Raw genomic sequence first — 26,869 nt, 5'->3', positions numbered from 1 at the left:
CTGATCACCCCCAACTGCCCTCCCCTCCTGGCCTGATCGCCCCTAACCGCCTCTGCCTCGCCCCACCACCATGGCTTTGTCCAAAAGGACGTCCAGAAGGTCTCCCAGTCTAATTAGCATATTACCCTTTTATTAGTATAGATTGTTTCAAAGGTAAAAAAGAGGTACATCATTTACCATGTGCAAGTTCAAACTACAGGTCACCATTAATTGAACTTTTATAAGGCTTCTGCTAAATAAAAAGAAGTTTGCTTGTAATATGAAGAATTTTTTTCAGATTAACAAAAAAATACTGTAAATGAAAAATCATGCTTTCAAGTCAAAGAAATCACATTTAAAAAACATAGTTTATAATATACAACATTAGAAACTTGTACATGCCTTCACTTTTGAAAAAAACAAAACCCATTCTAGAAACAAGTAAGTACAAACCTAGATAAAACTTTAACTTAAAAAAAATTTTTTTTAATGTTCCATATCTTAAGAAGTTAATAAAAACAAAGTCTTCACCAAAGCATGTTGTAAGCCATATTAATCAAAGGCACATAAAAGAGCAATCAATTGTGTTAACCCACTAAGATATTGGTGGAATTTTAAATACTGCTAAAAAGAAAATGCATTATATAGCTAGTATTTTAGTTATTATTAAGTTCTCATATTAAATTATAAAAAATGTAAACTGAAGCATATTTTCTAGTCAAAATTTATTTTTTAATTCAGAGATTAAATTCAAATAATATAAGCTACGAAGATTTCTGTTATCAATAAAAGGACCTACTAATAAACATAGGAAACTGCTTAATTCATTTAACAAAGGTTAATATTTACTGATTACCTAAGTGTCAGGTACTCTTACTCTTCTCTGAGTTTGGGAGATATCAGTAAACAAAATTAGACAAAGAAGCCCTCATAGAGTTTACATTCTAGGGCTCGACTTTCTTTTTTCCCCTTTGGCTCCCTTCTTTTTTAATGTCATAAAAGGGAGGGAGGATATTGGACCTCTCTTCACTATCACATAAACAGCAAGATTATCCTTCACCAATTCCCTGAAGAATCATCACAGCCACAATACTTTTAAACTATGGAGTAGTATAATTTCCTTCTCAATACATTATATTCCAACTAAAAATAGGACTTCAGCTTCCTAATGCCAACATAAGTGATTCTTAAGTCACTAGCACTATGGGAGTTCATAATAATTTTAGAATGTCAAGAATCATAAGTTCTGCCTTCTCTTTTAAGTAAATAAAATTTATTTTTTTATTTTATTAATAAAATAAAAACTAAAAGTTGTTATTAAACCAAAAGTACAGTTCACATCTTATCAGAGCTGCCATGTCAAGGTAGCGTGAGTTTTTTAAAATTAGTACCTAATTTTTTGGCAATTGCATAAGCTTCATCTGGTGACTTAGCCACTTGTCCTTTGGGAATGGCGACTCCAGCTTCTTGCAACAATTCCATACTCATGTATTCATGTAGTGAGAGATTCCTTTGTTGTTGTTGCTGTACTTGGAGTCCATGGTTGTTAAACAATCCAGAACTTCCCAGAACCTAAAGAAATTGGGGATATAATTATATGATACTAAATTGGCAGTTATTCTTATTAAAAACACCTTCTCAAAATTCTTTGTCTCTATATAGTACTTGGTTCTTCATAACTGCAATAAACCTATTACACTAAATAAAATATAACATTCACAGTACCTAAATTACAATTTGAAATTAAAAGCTAATCTGCCAGCTAAATGTCAAATGTTATCCTTTTAGTTTTAACTATTTCCTCATCATCTCTAGTCCTTATCTTTCATTTGAGTTTTACTACCATATCTCTAAAGATATTCAAAGCATTTCTACCTCAAGACCAAATTCAGTAGATGTAAAACCAATCTTATCTTCCCAACAAACCAAAAATCCTTCCCAACTTTCTTCTCTCCACCATTCCTCTAGCACAGCGGTTCTCAACCTGTGGGTCGTGACCCCTTTGGGGGTCGAACGACCCTTTCACAGGTGTCGCCTAAGACCATCAGAAAACACATATATAATTACATATTGCTTTTGTGATTAATCACTATGCTTTAATTAGGTTCAATTTGTAACAATGAAAATACATCCTGCACATCAGATATTTACATTACGATTCATAACAGTAGCAAAATTACAGTTATGAAGTAGCAACAAAAATAATTTTATGGTTGGGGGTCACCACAACATGAGGAACTGTATTAAAGGGTCGTGGCATTAGGAAGGTTGAGAACCACTGCTCTAGCACCTAACAAATTACCTGGCACTAGGTATGTGATTAATTGAATGACTTGGTACCATTACTCTTTTATACACTCCAGAGTCAAAGCCGCCCGGCCAGCATGGCTCAGTGGTTGAGCATCGACCTATGAACTAGGAGGTCACAGTTCGATTCCTGGTCAGGGCACATGCCTGAGTTGCAGGCTCGATCCCCAATGTGGGGTGTGCAGGAGGCAGCCGATCAATGATTCTCTCTCATCATTGATGTTTCTATCCCTCTCTCCCTCCCCCGTACTCTCTGAAATCAATAAAAAATATGTGGTTGTTTGTTTTGTTTTGTTTTATAAAGAGTCAAAGCCCTGTATTAGATATTGTGGTGTATTGTCCAGATCCTCCCTTCAGCACGAAGGCATTCACTGCCCCAGCTGCTGGGAGTGTTGGTTGTGGCAGCTCTCTGATGAGTCCTGTCATTGGAGCATCCTAACCCAAAGTCACACCTCCTTTATATTGGCAGCCTGCATCCAATCACTGGTCAATGGGGATTAAAGGAGGGATATAAAAATCTGATACCTCACCCCAATTTGTGACAATGCAGAAAGATCATCTTAGTTGCAGATCTCCTGTGGTAACAGCAGAGGCCCCTACTGCAATTGCACAATTTTACTTCTTCCTCTTATTCAACCCTTTTTTCTTCACTCTCCCAAAGGTGTTGGCACAGAGATCACTCTCCAGTAGACTTTCTCCAAGGATCTCTCCATCTAATAGCCTACAAGTATCATATCAGAGAACTGATCTGCAACATCAACTGTAATACATTCCTTCTAAATAATTCCCTTAACTGGCACAGCAGTCACCCCTTATCCACAGTGGTTTCACCTTCTGTAGTTTCAGTTAGAAACTAATGGTCAAGCTCAGTCTGAAAATATTAAATGGCAAATTCCAGAAACAAACAATTTAAGTTTTAAATTGCTCGCCATTCAGTCCTGGCTGGGTAGCTCAGTTGGTTAGAGCGTTTTCCCAATACACAGTTGAAGGCTAGCCAACTACACCCAAAAGGTTTCAAGTTCAATCCCTTGTCAGGGCACATACAAGAATCAACCAATGAAACCTTAAGTTAGTGGAACAACAAATTTATGTTTCTCCCTTCCTCTAAAAATAAATAAATAAATAAATAAATGAATGAATTGCTTGCCATCCTGAGTAGCAAGATGAATCTCACACTGTCCAGCTCCATCCAGCCTGGGATGTGAATCATCCCTTTGTCCCGCATATCCATGCTGCATACAGTGCCTGCCCATTAGTCATTTAGTAGACATCTTGGTTATCAAATCTGCCATGGTATCAGAGCACTTACATTCAAGTAACTCCTATTTTACTTAATACTGGCTCCAAAACCTCTCACCTAACTGCTATTACGTGTTTTTTTTTTAATAACCGTTCTATTGTACTATTAGTTATTGTTGTCAATCTCATTGTGCCTATTTATAAATTAACTTATCATAGATATCTATATATATAAAAGCCTAAGCAACCATTATGACCGAACGACCAGTCGCTATGGCACACACTAACCACCAGGAGGCAGATGCTCAATGCAGGAGCTTCCCCCTGGTGGTCAGTGCGCTCCCACAGCCAACCTCCCCCAGTCCCTCCCTTCCGGCTTGCAGGCCCCAGCCAGCCCAGCCCCCAATAGGGCCTGGGTGAGACGGCCCCAATAGGCCCTGATCACCAGCCAGGCCTAGAGACCCCACCAGTGCTCGAATTTCATGCACTGGGCCTCTAGTGTATGTATAAAAGAAAAAACAATATATATAAGGGTTTGGTACTATCCATGGTTTCAGGTGTCCACTGAGGGTCTTGGAACGTATCGCTCATGTATAAGAGGAGACTTCTGTAAATTTGTATGGTTTCTTTCAAACACATATTTACAAAGAATTAGTAGTACACATAGGATACTGCTGATAGCTTTTATACCACTTTATTAAGTATTTATACCACTCTAAAATACTTTGATAATCCTTTCCAGCTAAATTCAATGTGTGGTCTTGAAAAAGTTTTCTAAGACCCTGACTGCACCTCTGTGTCCTCATCTTCAAAAGCAAGGGGACAGACCACTGAGGTCCTTCCAAACTCTAAAGCTACATTACTTAATGTGAGAGTAGAAGAGATGCTATTAAGACAATAGATTAGGCATCTCCATATGGAGACACCAAGGCTGACAAAGGAATTTCCAAAAGGCTAAAGGTTATGATTAGGATGAAAATATATTCTAAAAACTAGACAGCACCCTTTACAACTCACAAGAAAGTTCAAGACCAAACAATAACACTTTTATTAGGAAGCACACTCATGGAACTCACTACCTGTAGGTTGAAAGTGTGAATAGCTTTTAAAAGAAAAATAATGGTTAAAATCGATTCATTTACGGCACGTCTGAGGAGTTACTTCAGAACATAGCTGGCTTACAAAGCCAATGATGCCCTTCCACAAGTTTTATCCTTGAAAAGAATCGGCCAATTCCTATGTTCTGGAAAACCCTGTAGAGCAGATTCAAGCACACAAGCTCTGGAGCCATTCGGTTCTGGAATTAAAGCTAAGCTTTGACCTTACCTACGTCCTGGCCCAACCCAAATCACCTGTTCTCTTGGCAACAGTTTCTTCATCAATGATGCTAATGTAGCCGGCTCCCTTTTGTGTTGCTGAAAAGCCTAGTAAGACTGCCTGGCACACGGTAAACACTCAAAAAGCCAAACAAAACCTGAGGCCATTATGCTATCATCTATCCAAAGCTGAAGTGCTCCGAAGATCACTTCCCCAATTGGAAACCCAGCACACACCATCTTATTACCACGATGAACAAACACGGCGACGGGGCGGGGAGCAAACTGCCCGGCCGCGTCCAGAAAAGCCCAGTCAGCGAGCACCGCGGCCCTGGCGAGGGCACCAGCCCACGGCGCCCCAAGGAACACAAAGTTCGTCTCAAGGGCGCGTCCCTCCCCGAAGCCGGCCGCCGACGCCGTGGCCCCGCGGGGTCGGGAGGCGGGAGACGCGGCTGCAGACCCTCGGAGACTGGGGGAGCGGCTGCCGCCGGGGTGCCGGGCTCCTCACGGACGGAGCCAGCTCGGCGTCCTGGCAGCCAGCGCTCCCCGGCGGGCGCCCCGTGTCAACCAATGTCACCGACGGAGAAGTGACCCCGAGCCGGGCCTCGGATCCCTGCACGCCTCGCCCACGGGAGCCGAGTCGCCCGCCTCGCCCTTCCTCCTACCGACCCTCCACGGCCAGAGCAGGCCGGGGCTCCATACCTGGGCGGCGGCCCGCAGCGCCGCCCGGGGCGGGTGGCTCCTCAGGGTGGCGGCGGCCAGCAGCCGGCTGGAGAATATGGAGGCCGCCATTTCTGCGTCCGACCCCGACCCCTCGGCGCCTGCGCAGGCGCAGCGGAGCGAGGCGGCCGGCGACGCCGCTGCTCGGCCGCGTCCCCGCCCTCGGGCCCTCCTTCGGGCGGGCCCGGAGTTAACCCGTCCGCGGCCGCACGCCCTGCAGAGGCAAATGCAGGAACTGCTTGCGCTGCAGAAGCGGGACTGGGCGGGTGTGAAGCACACTTTGACCTTTGGAACTGGGCACCGCAGCCTCAATATCCGACTTGCGGCCAGAAAGCACCTGTATATTTCCTAGTGAAATGTAATGGAAGGGCAACCAGCGTCTCCACCTGTGCAATCTTCACTCCTCTGAGCCTCAGATGTTTCATATGTAAGGTGGGCTGCATTCAAAATATGAGTACTGAAGTTCTGCTTTGAGCCAAACACTAAGTTGAGCCCTTGGGATACAGTGGTGAGTAAAACAGCACAATTCTGAGTTGGTCCCAGCATCGTCCTCTACGCCCAAAAGGTTGAGGTTTCCATTCTGGTGGGGGCGCATACCTAGGTTGCGGGTTCATCCTCCTTAGGCGGGAACTAGAGGCAACGGGTGGATGTTTCTCAGATCGATGTCTCTCTCCTTCCCTCTCTTTCTCAAATCAATAAAAACATATCCTCGGGTGAGGGAAAAAACACGCACAAACAGCGATTCCTGCGCTAGAAGAAAAGAGGGTCGCCACTAGTTATCAATGCAAAACGCACGCCGGAGTTACTTGGGTAGCTTCTCTAAAAAATACCTTTACCAGACTCTATCTGAGGAGAGGAGTCAGGACATCTGTATTTCGTAGAGTTCTGTAGATTAATCAGATGCACACACTGTGCATTGAAAACCCTGATAGGACGTGTGCCCCACCAAGGAACTGACCACTGGACAAATGACTAGACGCCCACTCTGCCCTGGACATAGGGCTTCAAAATGTGTCAGTGGGCAAGACCTTAATCTAGGAAGAGGTGGGCTAGGAAAATAGTCATGGTTCTCATACACATGAACATATGAATGAACTTGGCATCAAGGCACCATTGGTTCTCAACCTTGGCTGCACCCTAGAACTACTGGAGAGCTTTTAAAAATACCTTTGCATGGGCCCCACCACCGAAGAATATAATTCAGTTGTCTGGAGTGGAACCTACAGTGGTATTTTGTAAAAGTTCCCCTGTTTTTAATGAACACCCAAAGATGACAACTACTCCTGTCTTACTCTTTCTACTATCCTCTCTGTTTCAAGGGAGAGTGGGGTGTTAGGGTGTGGGGGAAGTGGTGGTTCAGTAAGGGAGGAGGCGGTCACCATGACTGAGCATTGGATTTAAAGTCAATGAACTTGGATTTGAATTCTAGCTCTGCCACTTGCTAGCTGTTTGGTCTGAAATTTCAAGTTCCACATTTGTGAAAATTGGTGTCAAATTTGGCGGCTTTAAAAATCTCAGTTTTGGAGCCCCAAAATTGAATTGTTATCACCTGGCCAAATTCAAGGTATAAGTACAGCTACACTTCTCTGGAAGCTTTATGGGAAAATCTGTTCCTTTCCTTTTCCAGCTTTTGGTGGCTACTGGTAATCCTTAGGCTGTGGCCACTTTACTCTAATTTCTGCCTCCTTCTCTTCTCTGTCAAATCTTTTCTCTTATAAGGATACATGTACATTAAGGGTCCAACATAATCCAGAATAATCACCCCATCTCCAGGTCCTCGGTTTAATTACACCTACAAAGTTCTTTTGCTAGCTAAGGTAATATTCACAGGTTCCAGGGATTAGGAACTAAATATCTTTCAGAGGGCCATAATTGAGCCTATCACAATACAGCTAATAATGAATCCCCTGACCATCTGACAGGGTTATAGTTAGGAACAAGTAAGGTAAGTAAGTGAAAGCACCTGAAAATGTTATGCAAATGTAAGCTATAATCATGATTGCCACTTTCCATGACTCACCTATTAAACCCCCCCCCCCCCCCCAGGCCAAGAGGGGAAACTGGACTTCCACCTCTACCTGACTGTACCTAAGCAGCACTTCCCCCTTTTTCTTGTTAAAGCAGTGTAAAAAAAAAAAAAAAAAATCAGGTTAAAACAGATTCTCACAACATAATACAAAAATTTCCAGGTTTCATTTTAAAAATATTCATCATACGAAGAACCAGAATCTCAAAGTGAATAAAAAAGAAAATCTATACCTGCCAACACAGAGGCCATACAGATGTTAGATTATCTGCCAAAGACTTCAATGCTAAATAAGATAAATATGTTTCAATGAGCAATTATGAACATGCTTAAAACAGATAGAAAAATTGAAAGCCTCAGCAATAAAAAAATAGAAATTTTACGACTGAAAAATATATAATAACTGAAATAAGAAAGCTCAATGATGGGCTAAATAACAGAATGGAAACAGAGCAAAGAATCCATGAACTGGAAGATAGAAGAATAGAAATAAAGATAGAGAGGAAATAAACTGAAAAGTAAAATAAACTCAAATCTATGGAACTATAACAAAAAGATTCAATATTCATGTCATCAGAATCCCAGAAGAAGAGAAGAACGAAGATAAGGCTGAAAGAGTTCTCAAAGAAATAATGGCTGAAAACTTTCCATACTTGACAAAAGACATAAACTTATATATCAAGAAGTTGGGCAAACTACAAGCAGGTCAAAGAAATTCACAGAAGACACACACCGCGACCTTCGCGGCGAGGTTCAGGATCTGAAGGAGGGGCTGACTCACAAATGGAAATACTATACAAGAAATATCAATTTAGAAGGCATTGGGGGCCAGGTGGAGTCTCTTTCTTGAAGAGACACACCGAGACCTAGCCTTCGCCGCTTTTTATTCAGTTTTAGATACACATCTTGCCCTCAGTAAAGCACGGCAAACAGGTAGCCAGACAGACCGTCTCAAAGGTCAGTAAAGATCAGTAAGGTCCAGTAAACATTTACTTGGAGGCTATCAGGTCAGGAAATTGCTTCGAGCCACCACTATCTCAACGCGAACAATCAGTGCCTAGTGTCAGCCCTGCTGACGCACAAGGTCCATTGGCCTCCCGTGTTCCTTGGTGCACGCTCATAACAGTATTGGCAAGCGGTGGCTTCCTGCAGACACATAACTAAATTTCTGAAAACCAAGACAAATAAAAAATCTTGACAACAATCAGAGAACAATGACTTTTACCTGTAGGGGCTAAAACATTCAAATGACCTAAATTTTCTCATCAGTGATCTTTTAGGCCAGAAGAAAATAGCACAATAAATTTCAAGTCCTGATTAGAAAAGGACTGGCAACCCAGAATCTTAAATGTAGTGAAAATATTCTTCAAGAATAAGGAGAAATCAAGACATTTTCAAATGAATGAAAACTAAGAGAATTGGTCATCAGAGAACTTAATACCTAAAAGAAGGTCTCTAAACATAAGGGAAAAGATCAAAGAAGAAACCTTGGAACATCAGAAAGGAAAGAAGACCATGGCAAGCAAAACTATGGGTAAATATAATGTGTACCTTTGTGTACTGTTGGTGGGAATGCAGATTGATGCAGCCTCTACAGCATGGAGATTCCTCAAAAAAAATTAAAATTAGAATTGCCTTATGGCCCACCAATTCCACTTTTAGATAAAAGAAACTCAAAGCCACGCCTCTCGTTGTCTCTTTTCCTGCCTCCACTAGAGCAAAGCTGCAGTCCCGTGACAGCTGAGGATGGCTGGAGCTGAGGGTCACGCTGGGCAGCAGTGGGAGCTGGAGCCCGTGGTATCGCTGGCTGGTCGAGAAAGAGTTGGAAAATGAGGGATGAGCCACACTGGGTGGCAGCAACCCCAAGAAGTGTTCCTACTTGCAGCTCAATAAAGAGACAAGCACTATATACCTGTAGTTAGTACCTGCACCCCTGAGAGAGAAGAACCAAGCAGGAATTTGCCTAGCTTGCAGTCTTGAATGTCATGGAAGTCATAAACTATTTGAGCTATTCACAAAAATAAATTTTCCTTGTGATTGTGGAAACAGCAAGTTTAAAAATTTGGAATGCAAATTATTTCCTGACAATGCAAAGATAAATTCTGGCAATAAGTATAATGACAACTTTTTTGGATTGTACTGCATTTGTAAGAGACCTTATCCTGAAGATGAAATTCCAGATGAGATGATCCAGTATGTAGTCTATGAAGACTGGTTCCATGGAAGTGCCATTCCCCCTGAGAGTAGGTTATTTCTAAGAAATGGTTTGCCAGGCTTGTGTGAAACGCTGCTCTTTCTCATGGGCTTATGCTGCACAATTGGCAGTAACCAAAGTATCTGCTGAGGATGGTGGGTTAGTGCTGAATGTCGATGGAACAGGTAATCAGGAAGTTATCAAACCTGAAAATGAAGATCATCAAGGTATTACGTTCAAAGAGGATGTTCCATAACATACAAAGGATGCTGTGAAGGAAGTTAAAGCAGAGCAGACTAATAAACCACGGACCAGCTCCACTTCTGAAGCTGACCTCCAGACAGTGTTTGAGAATCAATGTCTCAACACAGAATCACAGTATGGCTGCAGACTTCAGGAGGTTAAAACTAAGTGTTTTAATTAACCAAAGAACTTATATGTACATATGCATAGCCCATGGACACAGGCAATAGTGAGGGGAAGGCCTGGGGTGGGGTAGGACCCAGGTGGAGGGGAGCAAAGAGAGGGGGTAGGGAGAGGAACATCTGTAATAACCTCAACAATAAAAATAAAAAAAACAACTGTAACGTTAGACAAATGTGCATGGAAGTAAGGCACATCATTATTGTACTTTAAAAGTTGTATATAGTAAGACATATTTTATTTTTACTATATATTTTTACTGAATGATCTATTCCCCATCCCAAGGCAAGCATGAATAAAATTAGGTTAAATGTGGAAAAAAACCCATGTTTTATAAAGAGAGACACTGCCACCTATTAGCCTCTAAATTGGCATAGCAAGTTATGTTCCTGCAAAGGCGTATGAAAATGTATGGAGATCTAGATGTCCTATTCCTGACAGATGAATATGATACAGTTCTGGCTTATGAAAACAAGGGCAAGGTTGACCAAGCAGCTGACAAGGCAAATCCTTTAATGGGTACCCTTAACAGCATTAACAGAGTTCAACAAGTGGAACTCATTTGTGAATATAATGACTTAAGACTAAACTTAAGGACTATCTCAAGAGATTTGCTGATGAAGGCATGGTTGCAAAGAGAAAGGATATCCCACAGTTTTTTGAAGAATTTCAGTAAAAAAAGAGAAGAGTGGATGGTATGCAGTATTATTGCAGCCAGAGTGGAGTATGGAGCTTTCTCATACAGGCCGCCACTTAGACAAGTGTCCATTGATTCCTGGATGAGATGAATGAGAACTACAGGAAGTCAAGGCCTCAAAGAAATGGTCCATCCAGTGTTTTTCTGCATCACACCTAATTACAGATCCTCCTGAAGAGTGATGTATGGAGCTGGAAGGTCTTACGGTCACAGGAGATGCATGTGTGGCCTGGACTGGCCTTCTAGAAAAATGGTAAACAGGCTAGGTTGGAAAGCTCAGGGTATCTTAGAGGATGTTTGCAATCCCCAGCTTGGGAACTCTTCCAAGTCAAGATTTCTGCACCCTCTTTACAAGGTTACACAAGTAGTGGACCTTTGTGTCCTGAAAGTTTATAACCTCTCAAATGTTTTATTTAACTACCAGAAAGTTACTTACTTCTTATGACAGGTCAGGACCAGGTCTCAGAGGTGACACAATACTGTGCAACACAATAATACAAATCATCCAGTGCTCAAGGGCTAGTTTAATGAAAGGTACTCTTCCTTCTTTTATATTAACCAGAAAATCTCTCTTTTTAAAAACCTTTTATTCACAACTAGTTTTCTTATTGACTTGGACTATCTCTTCTTGTAGAGACTGATTGTGGCCAACATGTGGCAGTTAATGCATGTTTCATGCAAAATTATTAGTTGCTTTGAAGAAATTCTGTCATTGTATGTCTATTTTTGTAGAATTGTTACTGGACTTAATTACATACTAAACTCCAACCAGGCTCCTGTAAAATTAAATAAAACCAATTCAAAATAGTTGTGAAATAACCCAAAATAGTAATTTGAAAGGATATACGCATCTCTATGTTTATTGCAACATTGTTTACAATAGCCAAGATATGGAAGCAACCCACATCACTAGACCAGTATATAAAAAAGAAGTGGTACAGATATACAATGGAATATTACTCAGCCATAAAAATGAAATCTTACCAATGGATGAACCTAGAGGATATTATGCTAAGTGAAATAAGTCAGAGGAAGACAAATACCATATGCTCTCACTTAAATATGAAATCTAAAGGGTAAAATAAATTAACAAACAAAATAGAAACAGTCTCATAGATATAGAAATCAGACTGATGGTTGACAGAGGGAAGGAGGCTGGTTCTTTCACAAAGGTGAAAGAATTAAAAAGTACAAATTAGTAGTCACAAAATCATGTTTAGTTATTAAACAGAGCTGCCTGTTATAAATAACTCCACTCTTATTGTCTTTACCGCTCTTTGTCCTTCTCCTAGGCCACCAATTTTCAGCTTTTTTCATTTCATGGCCCACAAACTAATTACTATAATTCTGTGGCACACCAAAAAATAAAGTTTTTGCCAATCTGACCCAAAAAAAGGTATAATTTTGACTCATTCACACCAAACGACGATTGTTGTGTTTGACAATCTAAGGGAAAAGAGGTCAATGCCCCTGACTAAATAGGTCTTGCATGTTTTAAAATTCTTGCAGCACATCAATGTACAGTGGCACACTGGTTGAAATCGCTGTCCTAGGCAATGTTAAAAGCAAGTTAATTTGGGGATTTACATGGAAAATAGTAGAGAAACCCAAGAAGCAAGATGACTGGTAAAACCAGATATGTGAGTTAGTAATTAAGAAAATACAATGTCAAAAATTCACACACACACACACACACACACACACACACACACACACACACTCTCTCTCTCTCTCTCTCTCTCTCTCTAAAGGGTAGAAGTCACAGCAAGAAGGGTTAAGGTCTTTCCTCCACCCCCCACCCTGATATAATGAGGGCATGGCATTAGGAGGAGGCTAAAACTAGAACAGTGTACAGTGATGTGTTAGGAGAAGGGTTTCCTTGTGAGCTGAATGTGTTTGCCACAAATACATACATTTGAAACCAGCTCAGCTATCCAGAATGGCTCTTTTTCATATTCTTTGACTATAGGAAAATGAAATCTTCCAGGAGATATCCTTCCATGTTGATCTTTGTCTTCTGTTAAATTATACCAGGAGTCTAAAGAGGAAATAGTAATTTTTTTTTAAGATTCAGGGAATGGTGGCAATGCTAATACATTTTTTTCCTATTATCTAGCAATATAACCATCGAGCAGTCAAATAACCACTTTATGCTTCAGATTCTTTTTTAAATATATATTTTTATTGTTGACAGTGTTACAAATGTCCCCGATTTCTCCCTTTTGCAACCCTCCATCCAGCCCCTACCCCACTCCAGGCCTTCATCACACTATTGTCTGTGTCCATGGGCTATGCATATAGGTATACAAGCTCTTTGGTTAACCTCTTCCCCTTCCCGGTCCCCCTTGTCTCTGAGATCACTCAGTCTCTTCCATGCTTCTATGCCTCTGAACCTTTTTGTTGGTCAGTTTATTTTGTTCCTTAGATTCCACAAGTAAGTAAGATCATGTGATATTTGTCTTTTTCTAACTGTCTTATTTTGCTTAGCATAATATTTTCCAGGTCCCTCCATGCTGTCTTAAAGGATAAGTGGCCCTTCTTTTTTTTACAGCTGCATAGTATTCCATACTATAAATGTCTTACAGCTTTTTTGTCCACTCATCTACTAATGGACACTTGAGCTGTTTCCAAATTTTAGCTATTGTAAACAATGCTGCTTTGAACACAGAGGTACATATATTCTTTCTGATTGCTGTTTTGGTATTCTTAGGATATATTCCTACAAGTGGGATCACTGGGTCAAATGGCAGTTCCATTTTTAATTAAAATACTGGTATATGTTTATATTTTAATTGATTTCAGAAATGAAGGAAGAGGGGGAGAGATATAGAAACATCAATGATGAGAGAGAATCATTGACTGGCTGCCTCCTGCACACCCCCAGCTGGGGATCGAGCCCGTAACCTGGGCATGTGCCCTTGACCGGAATTGAACCCCAGAACCTTCAGTCCACAGGCCGATGCTCTATCCACTGAGCCAAACCCGCTAGGGCTATTTTTAATTTTTTGAGGAAACTCCACACTGTTTTCCATAGTAGCTGCACAAGTCTGCATTCCCACCAGCAGTGTAGTAGGGTTCCCTTTTCTCCACATCCTCACCAGCACTTGTTGTTTGTTGACTTTTTGATGGTAGCCATCTGTCAGGTGTGAGGTGATAACTCACTGTAGTTTTAATTTGCATCTCTCTGCTGATCAGTAACATTGCACATTTTTTTCCTATGTCTATGGGCCACTAGTGTGTCCTTTTTGGAGAAGTGTCTATTCAGATCCTTTGACCATTTTTTAATTGGATTGTTTGTCTTCCTTTTGTTAAATTGTATAAGTTCTTTATATATTTTGGAAATTAACTCTTTATGAGTAGTATCATTGGTAAATAAGTTCTTCCTACAGCGGGTTCCCTTTTCATTTTGATGATGGTTTCTTTCGCTGTGCAGAAACTTTTTAGTTTGATGTAGTCCCATTTGTTTATTTTTTCTTTTGTTTCTCTTGCTCTAGGAGATCTATCAGCAAACATATTGCTATGAGAGATGTCTGAGATTTTGCTGCCTATGTTTTCTGCTAAGATTTTTATGGCTTCAATACCTACATTTAAGTCTTTTGTCCATTTTGAGTTTATTCTTGTGTGTGGTGTTAATTGGTGGTCTAGTTTCATTTTTTTGCATGTGGCTGTCCAATTTTCCCAACATCATTTGTTGAAGAGACTGTCTTTATTCCATTATATGTTCTTGACTCCTTTGTCAAATAGTAATTGACCATAATGGCATGGGTCAATTTCTGTTCAGATTCCAATCTGTAATATGAGAGACCTCTGGGGTCTCTTTCTATGCTAAAGTGCTATCAATTTATAAACCCCCATAAATTATTTCCTATTCCCTCAACAATCAGCACAGGATAAACTACAATTGTGTACTCAAATCCAAGGTTTTCCAAACTCCTCTCATTTGTTTCTGTAACAAACTCAGAAAACTTACACCAGAATATTACGTTACAACTGACCATTTCTTTCCTGACCAGCCTATCCTGTGATCTGGCAGAGAGAACAATGTTGCCTTTATAGGAGAATGGCATGGGGAGAATGTCTGGGGAGAATGGCATATCTAAGTGAAGTAGTTGCATACAGAAAATGAGTTCTCTTTCCTATGCAAACATGACATTGCCTAATAAAAGTAGAGCATATTGCCCATCCTCTGGTGGTGATGCTAGTCTCTATACCTTGAGGCCCTTATTCTTGAGGTATACATTTGAAAGATTGCCAGCCAGTTTTAAGTATACAATCTGTGGCTATGCAGCAAAGCTAAACTAGATATTCATTCATTCATTCATTCATTCATTCATTCATTCTATTCAATGCCCACCAAAGCAAACAGTGCAATATAGTGGTAAATACATGGGCTACAAAGCCAAACAACTTGGGCAGCAATCTCCACTCTACCACATGAAATCCATGTGACATTGGGCAAATTACTTAACTTCTCTGTGCTTCATTGGCAAACTGAGGGTAATTGATAAATAACTTACTTCAAAGTGTTGTGAGAATCAAATGAGTTCCTAAATATGTAGCATTTAGAACAGTGCCTGGAACATACCTCTCAAAATGCATTCCTTATCATTGTTGTCATTATTCTTATTTGCTAGGTACTAAGTTTCCAAATAAATAAGCCACTTAGGAATTACATGATTATGCTTAGAATATAAAACAAAAAGTGCAAATATTTTTGCCTTTGTCATCACCCAAGACCTTTAACAGTCAATTACATATTTTGGACACTCAGTAAGTGTTCACTAAATGATTTAATGAATTAATGAATGAAATTAATCTAAAACTAGTCAGCAAGTTAGCCAGGCACATGGATAATTTCCAGATTGTTGATTTGAATGTATCAATTTTTGGTTTAAAAATATTACCTTGAAACTAATTGGTAAAGAAAACTTTTTGTTTTTATTTCTTGTCTTTTTATTAACTGAGCAAGAATTTTATAAAGTTTATTTTGATAAATATCAGAACATTTCATCATGGCATTACAAAACCTTGGATGTATGCATTATAACCAAAGTGTGTTTGATCCAAGTATTATGAAAATTTTCAAGAAAGGGTTTTCAGCCCAGCTGATGTGGCTCAGCGGTTGAGTGTTGACCCAAAAACCAAGAGGTCGCTGGTTTTATTCCTGGTCTGGCACATGCCCATAGGGGTGTGCAAGAAGCAGCCAACCGCTCTCTTATCAATGTTTCTCTCTCTCTCTAAAAATATTAATAAAAACTTTTTTTTAAAAAAAGAAATGGTTTACAGCCATCTTAAATATTGCTCAGGAATTGTATATAGAATGTATGCATCAAATGAAAGAGAAGTATCATTTCTATAACAGATCTAGAGGATAACATATGCCTGAATTAATTGGGCATCTTCTGTGTTTCTACCTTTTTTTTTTTTGAAGCTGTAGCTTACTTGATAAATGAATTAATTTGTTTCCCGAACAATGAAAATAAATCCATTCAAACTTTAAATTTGATTTAATTATTATAGACTAATGTGTATAAATCTAACCCTTTTTATTATTTTTAGAGAGAGAGGAAGAAAGAGGGAGAGAGAAACATCAATGTGATAGTGAAATGTTAATCGGCTGCCTCCTGCATGCCTCCTACCAGGAATCGAGCCTGCAACCTGGACATATGCCCTGACTGGGAATCAAATGGCAACTTTCGGTATACTGGATGATGTCCAACCAACTGAGCCACACTTGCCAGGGCGAAATCTTACCCTTTTCAATAATAAACTATAAAGGTGCATTTTGTTATAAATATTAATTATACATATTATAAGTTCACCAAAAGGAAATAAAAAGGCAAACAACTCAACAACAACCACAAAAGGGCAAAATGAGGTTTATTTAACCCTCACTGCAATATGGATATCAAAACTATCCTAAATCCTAACTCTAAGTAAGCCTTTAAATTCTTCCTTTGTTTAGAAAGGCTCATCTAAAATAGTTCCTTAGGACAGTTCCAGCTGGGTTTATGATTTGGAATCTATCTTGTTAATATGAAAAAATGGCTTCCCTTTGGCTTATGGGCCATGGTGACTGGCTCTTGCACTCTTTGGCCCATAGCACCCTAAGAGAAAGATAAAAAAGTGATGTATCCTTCACTATCCACTCTATCTTCTATGAATAGTAACTGTCAGCTGGTGTGAGCTGTAACTCCTTTGCCCAATGTCCACTCTATCTTCTATGAATAGTAACTGTCAGCTGGTGTGAGCTGTAACTCCTTTGCCCAGGTCATGATAAGCACTAAGAATTCCAAACGAGATAAGGTTATAATCCTTAAAAGAATCTAGGTTACATATATAAAGCAGGTTACACCAGCAATTCTCAAACATTTTTTTTTATCTCAGGATGTTTTTACTAGTACACCCTGAAAATTGTCAAGGACCCCCAAAAGCTTTGGTTTATGTGGTTATATCTATCAGTATACCATCTTAATTTTCATTTAACCTGAGAAAATTTAGATTTAGCTACTTACTTTAAAAATAACATAAGCCCTGGCTGGTGTGGTTGGTTGAGCATCATCTTGTGCAGTAAAAAGTCTCTGGTTTGATTCCCGGTCAGGGCACATGCCCAGGTTGCAGGTTCAGTCCCCAGGCAGGGCGCGTACAAGAGGCAACCGATCAATGTTTCTCTCTTTTTCTCTCTCTCTCCCTTCCTCTCTCTCTAAAATCAATAAAAACATATAAAAGTAATAATAACATATTACACGTTAACATATATATATACTTTTTATATGTTTTTATGAAAATCAGTAAAACATATAAAAATAACAACATATTACATGTTAGCATAAATATACTTCTTCACTAAAACAAAACAAAAAACATTAGTGAGATGAGTGGCATTGTTTTACATTTTTGAAAATCTGTTTAATGTCTGGCTTAATAGAAGACAGCAAGATTGTCATATCTGTTTCCACATTGAATCTGTTGGAATATGTGTTTTGGTTGAAGTATATGAGGAAAATATGTGCAGATACATACTCAGGAAAGAAGGGAGCGTTTTATTGGCCTTTTCAGATAATCTATATATGTAAAAGGCTAAGCGACCGTCCAACCGTCCAACCGACCAATAGGTATGATGCGCACTGACCACCAGGGGGCAGATGCTCAACGCAGGAGCTGCCAAGCTGCAGTGACTTGGCAGCAGTGGTTCTTGTGTGATGCATCCCAGAACCAGAGAGGAGGGAGCCCAATTCCTCATGGGGCCCCGCGATTCCACCTTCGGCCATGGGTGGAATATTTCTTCTAATTAATTTCCTTTCAATGTGCACAAATCAGTGCACTAGGCCACTAGTTATAGATATTTGTCTTTGATACTGTACCAAAACTCAACCAGTGGTAGTTTCTTAAAGATTTGCTGCAGCCTGGCCAGTGTGGCTAGTGGTTGAGCATCAACCTATGAACTAGGAGGTAATGATTCAATTCCTGGTCAGGGCGCATGCCCAGGTTGGTGGCTCAATCCTCAGTAGGGGTTGTGCAGGAGACAGCTGATTGATGATTCTCATTATTGATGTTTCTATCTCTCTCTCCCTCTTCCTTCCTCTCTGAAATCAATAAAAATATATTTTCTAAAAAAGATTTGCTGCAATGTTGAATCTGAAACAATATCAATGAACTTTTCATCCTGTTACTTTGAAATCCATTGGTCTACTGTGAATGTTGAATGAGTCTTTACCCAGGAATAATTTTGTACTAGCATGTGTTGATCATTTGAAAAAAAAAGTACCGGTTCTCTGAGTTATGTAGCAATTCTAAATGTTGACATAATTATTATAAAACACTTTTACAATGACATTTGTTAATATCACCGCTTATTTCATAAGAAAAACCGTTGAGTACTGGGAAGCTGTCCAGCTCAGGGTGCTGCCATAAGTTTTCCATAATTCTCACTTCCAATTAAAAGCTTGATTTGTATCATGTTAGCAATAAATAGTGTAAATTGTTTACCTTGAAAAGACAAGCTTGCTTTGTTTCTTTTTTGAGACAATGTTCATCAAATACCCAAGTCAGAAAACCATAACTTGTCTATCAGTCATTTGAAGTAAAAAAATGGTGACTCATGAAAAAAAGCAGCTAGTTCAGGTCACAACTCAATCACACAGTTAAGTTTTCCTCAAGACAACCAACCTCGTTCAACTGCACCACAAAATACTTTATAAACACATCCCATTTCATCTCACAGAATATTAAAAAGAGGTACTTATGGGTTGAGTTTTATGAAATTAATAATTTATACTGATTCATCAAGAACATTCTTAAATAAAGTTGGCTTGGGCTTGTGTGTGTGTGTGTGTGTGTGTGTGTGTGTGTGCGCGTGCGTGTGTTGGTGAATAATTCAATGATTATCATTATGGTTTAGTGCCACAGCCTTGATTCTTGCTAAGTTCTAGCAGTTTACCCACCATTGCCTTTTTTAAAATAAATTTTATTGATTTTTTTATAAAGAGGAAGGGAGAGGAATAGAGAGTTAGAAACATCGATGAGAGAGAAACATCGATCAGCTGCCCCCTGCACACCTCCTACTGGGGATGTGCTCGCAACCCAGGTACATGCCCTTGACCGGAATCGAACCTGGGACCCTTCAGTCTGCAAGCTGACGCTCTATCCACTGAGCCAAACCAGTTAGGGCCCCACCATTGCTTTTGATCCTAAGTGCTGATATCAACACAATGTTTAAAAGAAAAGTCTTTGTATTATGAAAATTGTCTTGGCATCACAGATCCTCTGAAAGGGTCTTGTGACCCCCAAGGGCCTTTGATCAAATTTGAGAACCACTAGATTGAACTCTGCAGAAAGAAAGAAACTTAGTCAAGACATAAGTGATAATGTCCCTCACTAACCCCCCTGCCGGCCTGGTCACCCCACGCAGCCTGCTTTTCAGTCATTTGGTTCTCCCTCACTAACTGTCTGGCCTGGAGAGAAGCTACTCCAATGTTGCCAGTTAGGATCAACTAGACTTGTTAAGGATCAAGTAGGCTATGTGCTTAAATAGGCCATCTCTCCTGTTCTAGACATGCCTTGTTTTTCCTTAAAACACTGTAATAATAGTAATAATATAAAGACTTAAGTGTGAAACCCGAAACTATAAAACTCCTAGAAGAAAACATAGGCAGTAAACTCTCCTACATTGCTTTTAGTAATATCTTTTTGGATATGTCCCCTAAAGGCAAAGCAAACAAAAGAAAAAAAATAAACAAACGGTACTATATCAAACTAAAACGTTTTTGTACAGCAAAGGAAACCATCAACAAATTGATAAGACAATCTACTGAATGGAGGAAGATACTGGCCAATGATACATCTGATAAAGGTTATATCAAAATATATAAGGAACTTACACAGCTTAACAACAAAATTACAAACAATCTGATTAAACAAGGGGCAGAGGTCCTGAATAGACATTTCTCCAAAGAGAACATATATGAATGGCAAATAAATATATGAAAAGATGCTCAACATCACTAATCATCAGAGAAATGCCAAGTAACACCACAATGAGATATCACCTTACACCTGTCAGTATGGCTATCATTAAAAAAATCAACAAACAAAAAGTGTTGGTGAAGATGTAAAGAGAATCCTCATACATTATTGGTGGGATTGCAAATTGGTACAGCCACTATAGAAGTTTTTCCAAAAATTAAAAATAGGCCCTGGCCGGTTTGGCTCAGTGGATAGAGCATCGGCCTGCAGACTCAAGGGTCCCAGGTTCGATTCCGGTCTAGGGCATGTACCTTGGTTGCGGGCACATCCCCAGTGGGGAGTGTGCAGGAAGCGGCTGATTGATGTTTCTCTCTCATCGATGTTTCTAACTCTCTATCCCTCTCCCTTCCTCTCTGTAAAAACTCAATAAAATGTATTTTTTTAAAAAAATTAAAAATAGCTGAAACCAGTTTGGCTCAGTGGATAGAGCGTCGGCCTGCGGACTGGGGGGTCCCGGGTTCGATTCCGGTCAAGGGCATGTGCTTGGGTTGCGGGCACATCCCCGGTGGGAGATGTGCAGGAGGCAGCTGATCGATGTTTCTCTCCCATCGATGTTTCTAACTATCTCTCTCCCTTCCTCTCTGTAAAAAAATCAATAAAATATATTTTTAATAAAAAAAAAAAAAATAGAACTGCCAAATGACCCAGCAATCCCATTTCTGGGCATTCTGAGGAAATCGAAAACACTAATTCTAAAGAATATATGCATCCCAATGTTCATTGCAGCCTTACTTAAAATAGCTAAGATATGGAAGTATTCGAAATGTCCATCCTATCTAATAATAGAGAAACATGGTAATTAACCGTACCTCCGACACGCTATCCATTGGCTAATCAGCGAGATAGGCAAATTAATCGCCAGCCAAGATGATGGCTAATTTGCATATGTCGGTGCCAAGTGATGGAGCAAAGCCCGTTGGCCCCAGGTAGGAGCAGCCATACGCGCCGCCGCCACCGGGCTCCGCCCCCCGGAGCCGACCCGGGCTGCAGGAGCGGAGAGCAAAGCCCTCCACGCTGCTGCAGAGCGACCGCTGGCCCAGGGCAGGAGCAGCGAGCGAAGGCCGGCATGGAGAGCGAAACCAGTGCGCAGGCTCCGCCCCCGGGAGCCGAGCCGGGCGGCGGGAGCAGAGAGCGGAGCCTGCCGCAAGGGTCCCTACCCGCGAAGAGCAAAGGCCTGGGTTCCAGCTGCTGGAGGAAAACTGGTGCCAGCAGCCAGGGGAAGGGGCCCCTGACTGCAAGAAGGCACAAGTTGGGGGCAGCCGCTTCCCTGACCCGCACCCGGCTTCTGAGATGGGTGACGCCTATGTTTGCATGACACATAACTGACTGCCCTCCCTGGAAGCACAGAAGAAGAAGAAGCTCCCAGAAGAAGAAGCCGCCCAACTTTGATCCAGGTGCCAGCGCCTGCGGCTGGCTGCAGCCCAGGAGACGGACAAGCCACCCGCTCGAGGTCCCAGGCTGCAGCCACCCGGAGAAGCTGCCAGCCCTGTGGTCCAGGGCGCCAGCACCTGTGGCCAGGGAAACAGGTTCCCTCTTCTCCGACTGCAGTCATTACTTCAATATTCCCCTTCTGAATTTCTCTCCTGTGCTGCAACCCAACTCCACTTTTCTTCGGAAGGATACAGAACAGAGAGAGCAGTGTTAAAAGCTTACATTTTTAAGCCAGTAAGGTTGGTACTTAAACATATAAATGGAAAACTAGAGTCCTCCTTAAGGTAACAAAGGCTACAAAGGACAGGGACAGCGCATGACCTATTATATCCAACAATCCATATGGGGACTGAAAACTTTGCAATGATGACAATTACTGAAGATATGAATCAACTAAAATAGTTGACAGGGACAATTCTTCCATCTTTGAAAATATCTACATCAAATCTGTTTAAATAGATTTTCATCTGCATAATATAACACATTCTGACAAGACCACCACCACCATCACCACCACCAATGTGGTCAGTCAGTGTTGTGCGGATAAATGTTTAATAACTGAGGGACCCCCCGCCCCGAGTGCACAAATTTTGTGCACTGGGCTACTAGTCCAATCTAATAAAAGACAAACATGCAAATTGACTGCACCTCCGCTATGCCCCAAGCCACGCCCACCAGCCAATCAGAGCAACTATATGCAAATTAACCCAACCAAGATGGTGGCCGGCAGCCACAGAGCTGGAGGAAGCAGGAGGCTTGGTTGCCCCGGCGATGGAGGAAGCCAAGCTTCCTGCCTGCCCTGACCGGCTGTGGCCTCCTCTCAAGGCAACAAAGTTTCAATTATAGAAGATAAATAAATTCCAGATACCTTCTTCCAGCCAGCATCCACTGGGAGCTTGGGTGGCTGGGGGCCGTGGCCAGACGGCAAACAGCCATCAGCCCCTCACCCAAACTGGCCAGGCATCCCAGCAGGACTCCCTACCCTGAAGGGGGTGTGGCCAGCCTGAAAATGGCCCTCAGCCCCTCATCCAGGCTGGCCAGGCACCCCAGCGGGGACCTCCACCATGAAGGGGCTGTGGCCAGCCTACAAAAAGCCATCAGCCCCTCACCCAGGCTGGCCAGGCACCCCAGCGGGGACCCTTACCCTGAAGGGGCTGTGGCCAGCCTGCAAACAGCCATCAGCCCCTCACCCAGGCTGGCCACACCCTCATGGGCTGAGGGTCTCCGCTGGGGGGCTTTGTCAGCCTGCCAACAGCCATCAGCCCCTCACCCAGGCTGGCCAGGCACCCCAGCAGGACCCCCCTCCCTGATCTGGGACACCCTTCCGGGCAAACCAGCTGGCCCGCACCCATGCACCAGGCCTCTATCCTATATAATAAAAGGGTAATATGCAAATTGACCCTAACAGCAGAAAGACTGGGAATGACTGGTCACTATGACACACACTGACCACCAGGGGGCAGATGCTCAATGTAGGAGATGCCCCCTGGTGGTCAGTGCGCTCCCACAGGGGGAGCTCTGCTCAGCCACAAGCCAGGCTGACGGCTGTCAGTACAGCGGTGGTGGTGGGAGCCTCTCCCGCCTCCTCAGCAGCGCTAAGGATGTCCGACTGCAGCTTAGGCCTGCTCCCCGTTGGCAAGTGGACATCCCCCGAGGGCTCCCGGGCTGCCAGAGGGATGTCTGACTGCCAGCTTAGGCCTAATCCCCCAGGGAGCGGGCCTAAGCCAGCAGGTGGTCATCCCCCAAGGGGTCCCAGACTGCGAGAGGGCACAGGCCAGGCTGAGAGACCCCCGCCCCCCGAGTGCACAAATTTTTGTGCACCGGGCCTCTAGTACCTAGATAATTGGATAAAGAATAAATGGTATAGCCAGGCTGTAGTGGCTCATTTGGATGGAGTGTTGTCCCATACACAAGGTTGCCATTTGGATTCCTAGTCAGGGCACATACCTGGGTTTCAGGTTTGATCCCTGGTCGGGGCACATACAGAAGGCAACCGATCAATGTTTCTCTCTCACATTGACATTTCCTTCTCTCCCTCTCTCTCTTTGTCTTTCTAAGCATCTCCTCCAGTGAGGATTAAAATAAAAAGAAGAATAAATGATACACATATTCAATGGAATATTACTTGGCCATAAAAAGAATGAAATCTTACCATTTGTAACAACATGGATGAACCTAGAGGTCATTATGCTAAGCAAATAAGTCAGACAGAGAAAGACAAATAGCAGATGATTTCACTTAAACATAAAATCTTAAAAATAACATAAATGAAGAAACAACCCATAGATACAGAGAATATAATGATGGTTGCCAGAGGGAGAGGGGTTTGGGGGCTGTATGAAAAAGATGAAGAGATTAAGATTTACAAATTGGAAGTAATAAAATAGTCTCATGGGATGTAAAGTACAGCATAGGCAATATAGTCAATAATATTGTAAAAACTGTAATGTATTTGGGAGTACTATGTTTTTATTGAGAGAGAGAAATATCGATGTGAAAGAGAAATATTGATAAACTGCCTCCTGCACACCCCTACTGGGAATCAAACCTGCAGCCCAGGCATTTGCTCTGATGGGAATTCATGACCTTCTGGTGCATGGGACAATACCCAACCAACTGAGCTACACAGGGCAGTACAAATTTTTTTTTTAAATTATGATGAAAAGGTGAAAGCATGAAATCAAGGGAGTGAGAGTTAATACACATAAAGTAGTAAAGGGTTGCACCTTTTTAGCATGATCTTTGCTTCTCCATCAACCATTAGCATAAGCCCCAAACCTCAACCCATATCCTATCTACTCAATTATAGATAAAAATTCTTACATTTTTTATTTTGGAGATGGCAGTTTTAATTGATGACAAGATCCAGGATGTGGCTGTGGGAGTGGGTAGCAGAAGTAAAGAGAAAACCATTGGAGATGCGGAAGTCAGGGAGTTTTGGAGGGTCATACTAGTACATTGAGGGTCATGTGCATTTGTCTTTATTGAATGATGAAGTGTAACCATAAGGTGGGTATATGACAGGGACTTGGAAAGGGAAAACGTAGCTGGTCAAAAGGCATGACCCTTAGTAATGAATAAGTTTTTGCAAGTGTGAGGGAGTAACAGTTTGGAAGAAATGATAAGCCAGGTGGACACAAACTAATGCTGGTTCCTGAGGTTAGGTCAGTATAAGAGCATTAACAGCCAAAATTTAACTTAGAGGAAGGGACACATTAGAAGAATCATTCTATATGTTGTGCCCCAATGGATTGCATCAGCCCAAAAGGTTTGTCATTCAAATTTGTCAAATGCACCCTACAGGCTAGCTGTGAACTTGGCTGAAAAAGTGCTAACATCAGAAAGAGTCAGATTTTAGTTAAGACAAGGAGGTGGAAAGGGTAGTAGAGAAAGGCTGGTTATGGATTAGCCAAGGATACAGAAGAAATGAGCATTCATTTAAGAGAAAACTGAGGTTATCTGCTCTCTAGATTGAAAGCTGCGTGAAGGCAGGGACTAGATGTCTTGTTCACCATTGTATCCCTAGGGTCCAGCACTATGACCCTAGCAGATAGCAAGTTCTTGAAGTACATTTGTTAAAAGTGGGAATGAATATCCTGTTGCTAGAGATGTAACATGGAAGGACAATGAGTGAAGGAAACAGTGATATGCACTTCAAACCTCCATTAGTGGAAAAAAGGTGGACATAAAGCACAAAAGTAATTGAAAGTCTATGCCCGCAAGAGCAGCTTTCCAAAGTGCCCTTGTCCTTCTAAAGTCATTGTTCGAGAAATGGAGTGTGACCTAGAATGCCTTCTCCTAAGGTGAATTCTCAACATTACAGTAGAGGCTGAGCAGTAGCTGAAATAAAGGGATGGAGGGAGAGAGAGAGAGAGAGAGAGAGAGAGAGAGAGAGAGAGAGAGAGAGAGAGAGAGAGGCTGAGCAGTAGCTGAAATAAAGGGAAAGGGAAAGTAGAGGCTGAGCAGTAGCTGAAATAAAGGGAAAGGAGAGAGAGAGAGAGAGAGAGAGAGAGAGAGAGAGAGAGAGAGAGATTGTTTCTGTTAGAAGAAGGTACAACTAGTATTCACCTAAATTCAAAGGTAGAAATTCAGGCCCCAATTAACTTTATTCTATTTTTTATATGAAGGAAGAAGAAGCAGTAGATAAGACATTTATTAATTTTCTGGTGTCTTAGGAAAGGACTCAGGGAAATATCGTGCAAATGTTAACAGTAGTTATCTTTGGCTGGTAAACTTGTTTCCTCTTTGTACATTTCTTTAAAAAAAAGTCTTATTGATTTTAGAAAGAGGAAGGGAAAGGGAGTGAAAGATAGGAACATCAATGATGAGAGAGAATCATTGATTGGCTGCCTCCTGCATGCCCTCTACTGGGGATCTAACCCACAGCCTGGGCATATGCCCTGACCAGGAATCGAACCATAGCCTCCTGATTCATAGGTCAATGCTCAACTACTGAGCCATGCCAGCTGGGCTCTTTTTTTTTTTTAAGTTAGAAATGTTTATGACATTTTAGATATTTATGGAGGGTTGCTTACTTTTGTGATCACAGCATTTTAAAAAAAATTGTTGACAGTATTACAGATGTCTCCCATTTCCTCCCTTTTAGCCCCTCTCCACCCAACCCCCTCCCCACCCCAGGCCTTCCCCATACTATTATCTGTGTCCATGGGTTATGTATACATTCCTATATGCTCTTTGGTTAATCTCTTCCTGTCCCCCAGAATAACAGATCTGTTTATTCTGTTCCATGCATCCATACCTTGGGCCCTATTTTGTTGGTCAGTTTATTTTGTTCATTAGATTCCACATATAAGTGAGATCATGTGATATCTGTATTTTTCTATCTGGCTTATTTCACTTAGCATAATAGTCTATAGGGTTCATCGATGCTGTATCAACAGGCTAAGCACTTCTTTTTTTCTTTAAAATATTTTTTTTTCTTGATTTCAGAGAGAGGAAGGAGAGGAGAAAAGATAGAAACATCAATGATGAGAGAGAACCATTGATTGGCT

The 26,869-nt window shown here is 41.4% G+C and overlaps 1 protein-coding gene and 2 pseudogenes across 2 annotated transcripts in view; 1 reads left to right on the top strand and 2 right to left on the bottom strand.

Moving 5' to 3' along the window:
* The window catches only part of SUCLA2 (succinate-CoA ligase ADP-forming beta subunit), a 55,533-nt gene extending 49,850 nt beyond the window's left edge, over positions 1 to 5,683 (bottom strand). For both annotated transcript variants that reach the window (XM_023748881.1, XM_023748885.1), the window contains exons 1-2: positions 5,544 to 5,683; positions 1,371 to 1,551 (exon numbers count right to left, since the gene is read on the bottom strand). In XM_023748881.1, coding sequence (XP_023604649.1) covers positions 1,371 to 1,551; positions 5,544 to 5,633 — 271 coding nt within the window. In that variant the 5' untranslated portion in view covers positions 5,634 to 5,683. The remainder of the gene's footprint in view (positions 1 to 1,370; positions 1,552 to 5,543) is intronic.
* Positions 5,684 to 9,333: 3,650 nt separating this feature from the next.
* On the top strand, positions 9,334 to 10,961 carry LOC102434133 (annotated as a pseudogene).
* A 9,075-nt stretch (positions 10,962 to 20,036) lies between these two features.
* LOC102427488 overlaps positions 20,037 to 26,869 on the bottom strand; it is a 7,627-nt pseudogene continuing 794 nt past the window's right edge.

Source organism: Myotis lucifugus, unplaced genomic scaffold, assembly GCF_000147115.1.
Source record: "Myotis lucifugus unplaced genomic scaffold, Myoluc2.0 scaffold_7, whole genome shotgun sequence".
In the NCBI taxonomy this organism is placed as follows: Eukaryota; Metazoa; Chordata; class Mammalia; order Chiroptera; family Vespertilionidae; genus Myotis; species Myotis lucifugus.
This window is presented reverse-complemented; position numbering and strand designations above follow the sequence as displayed.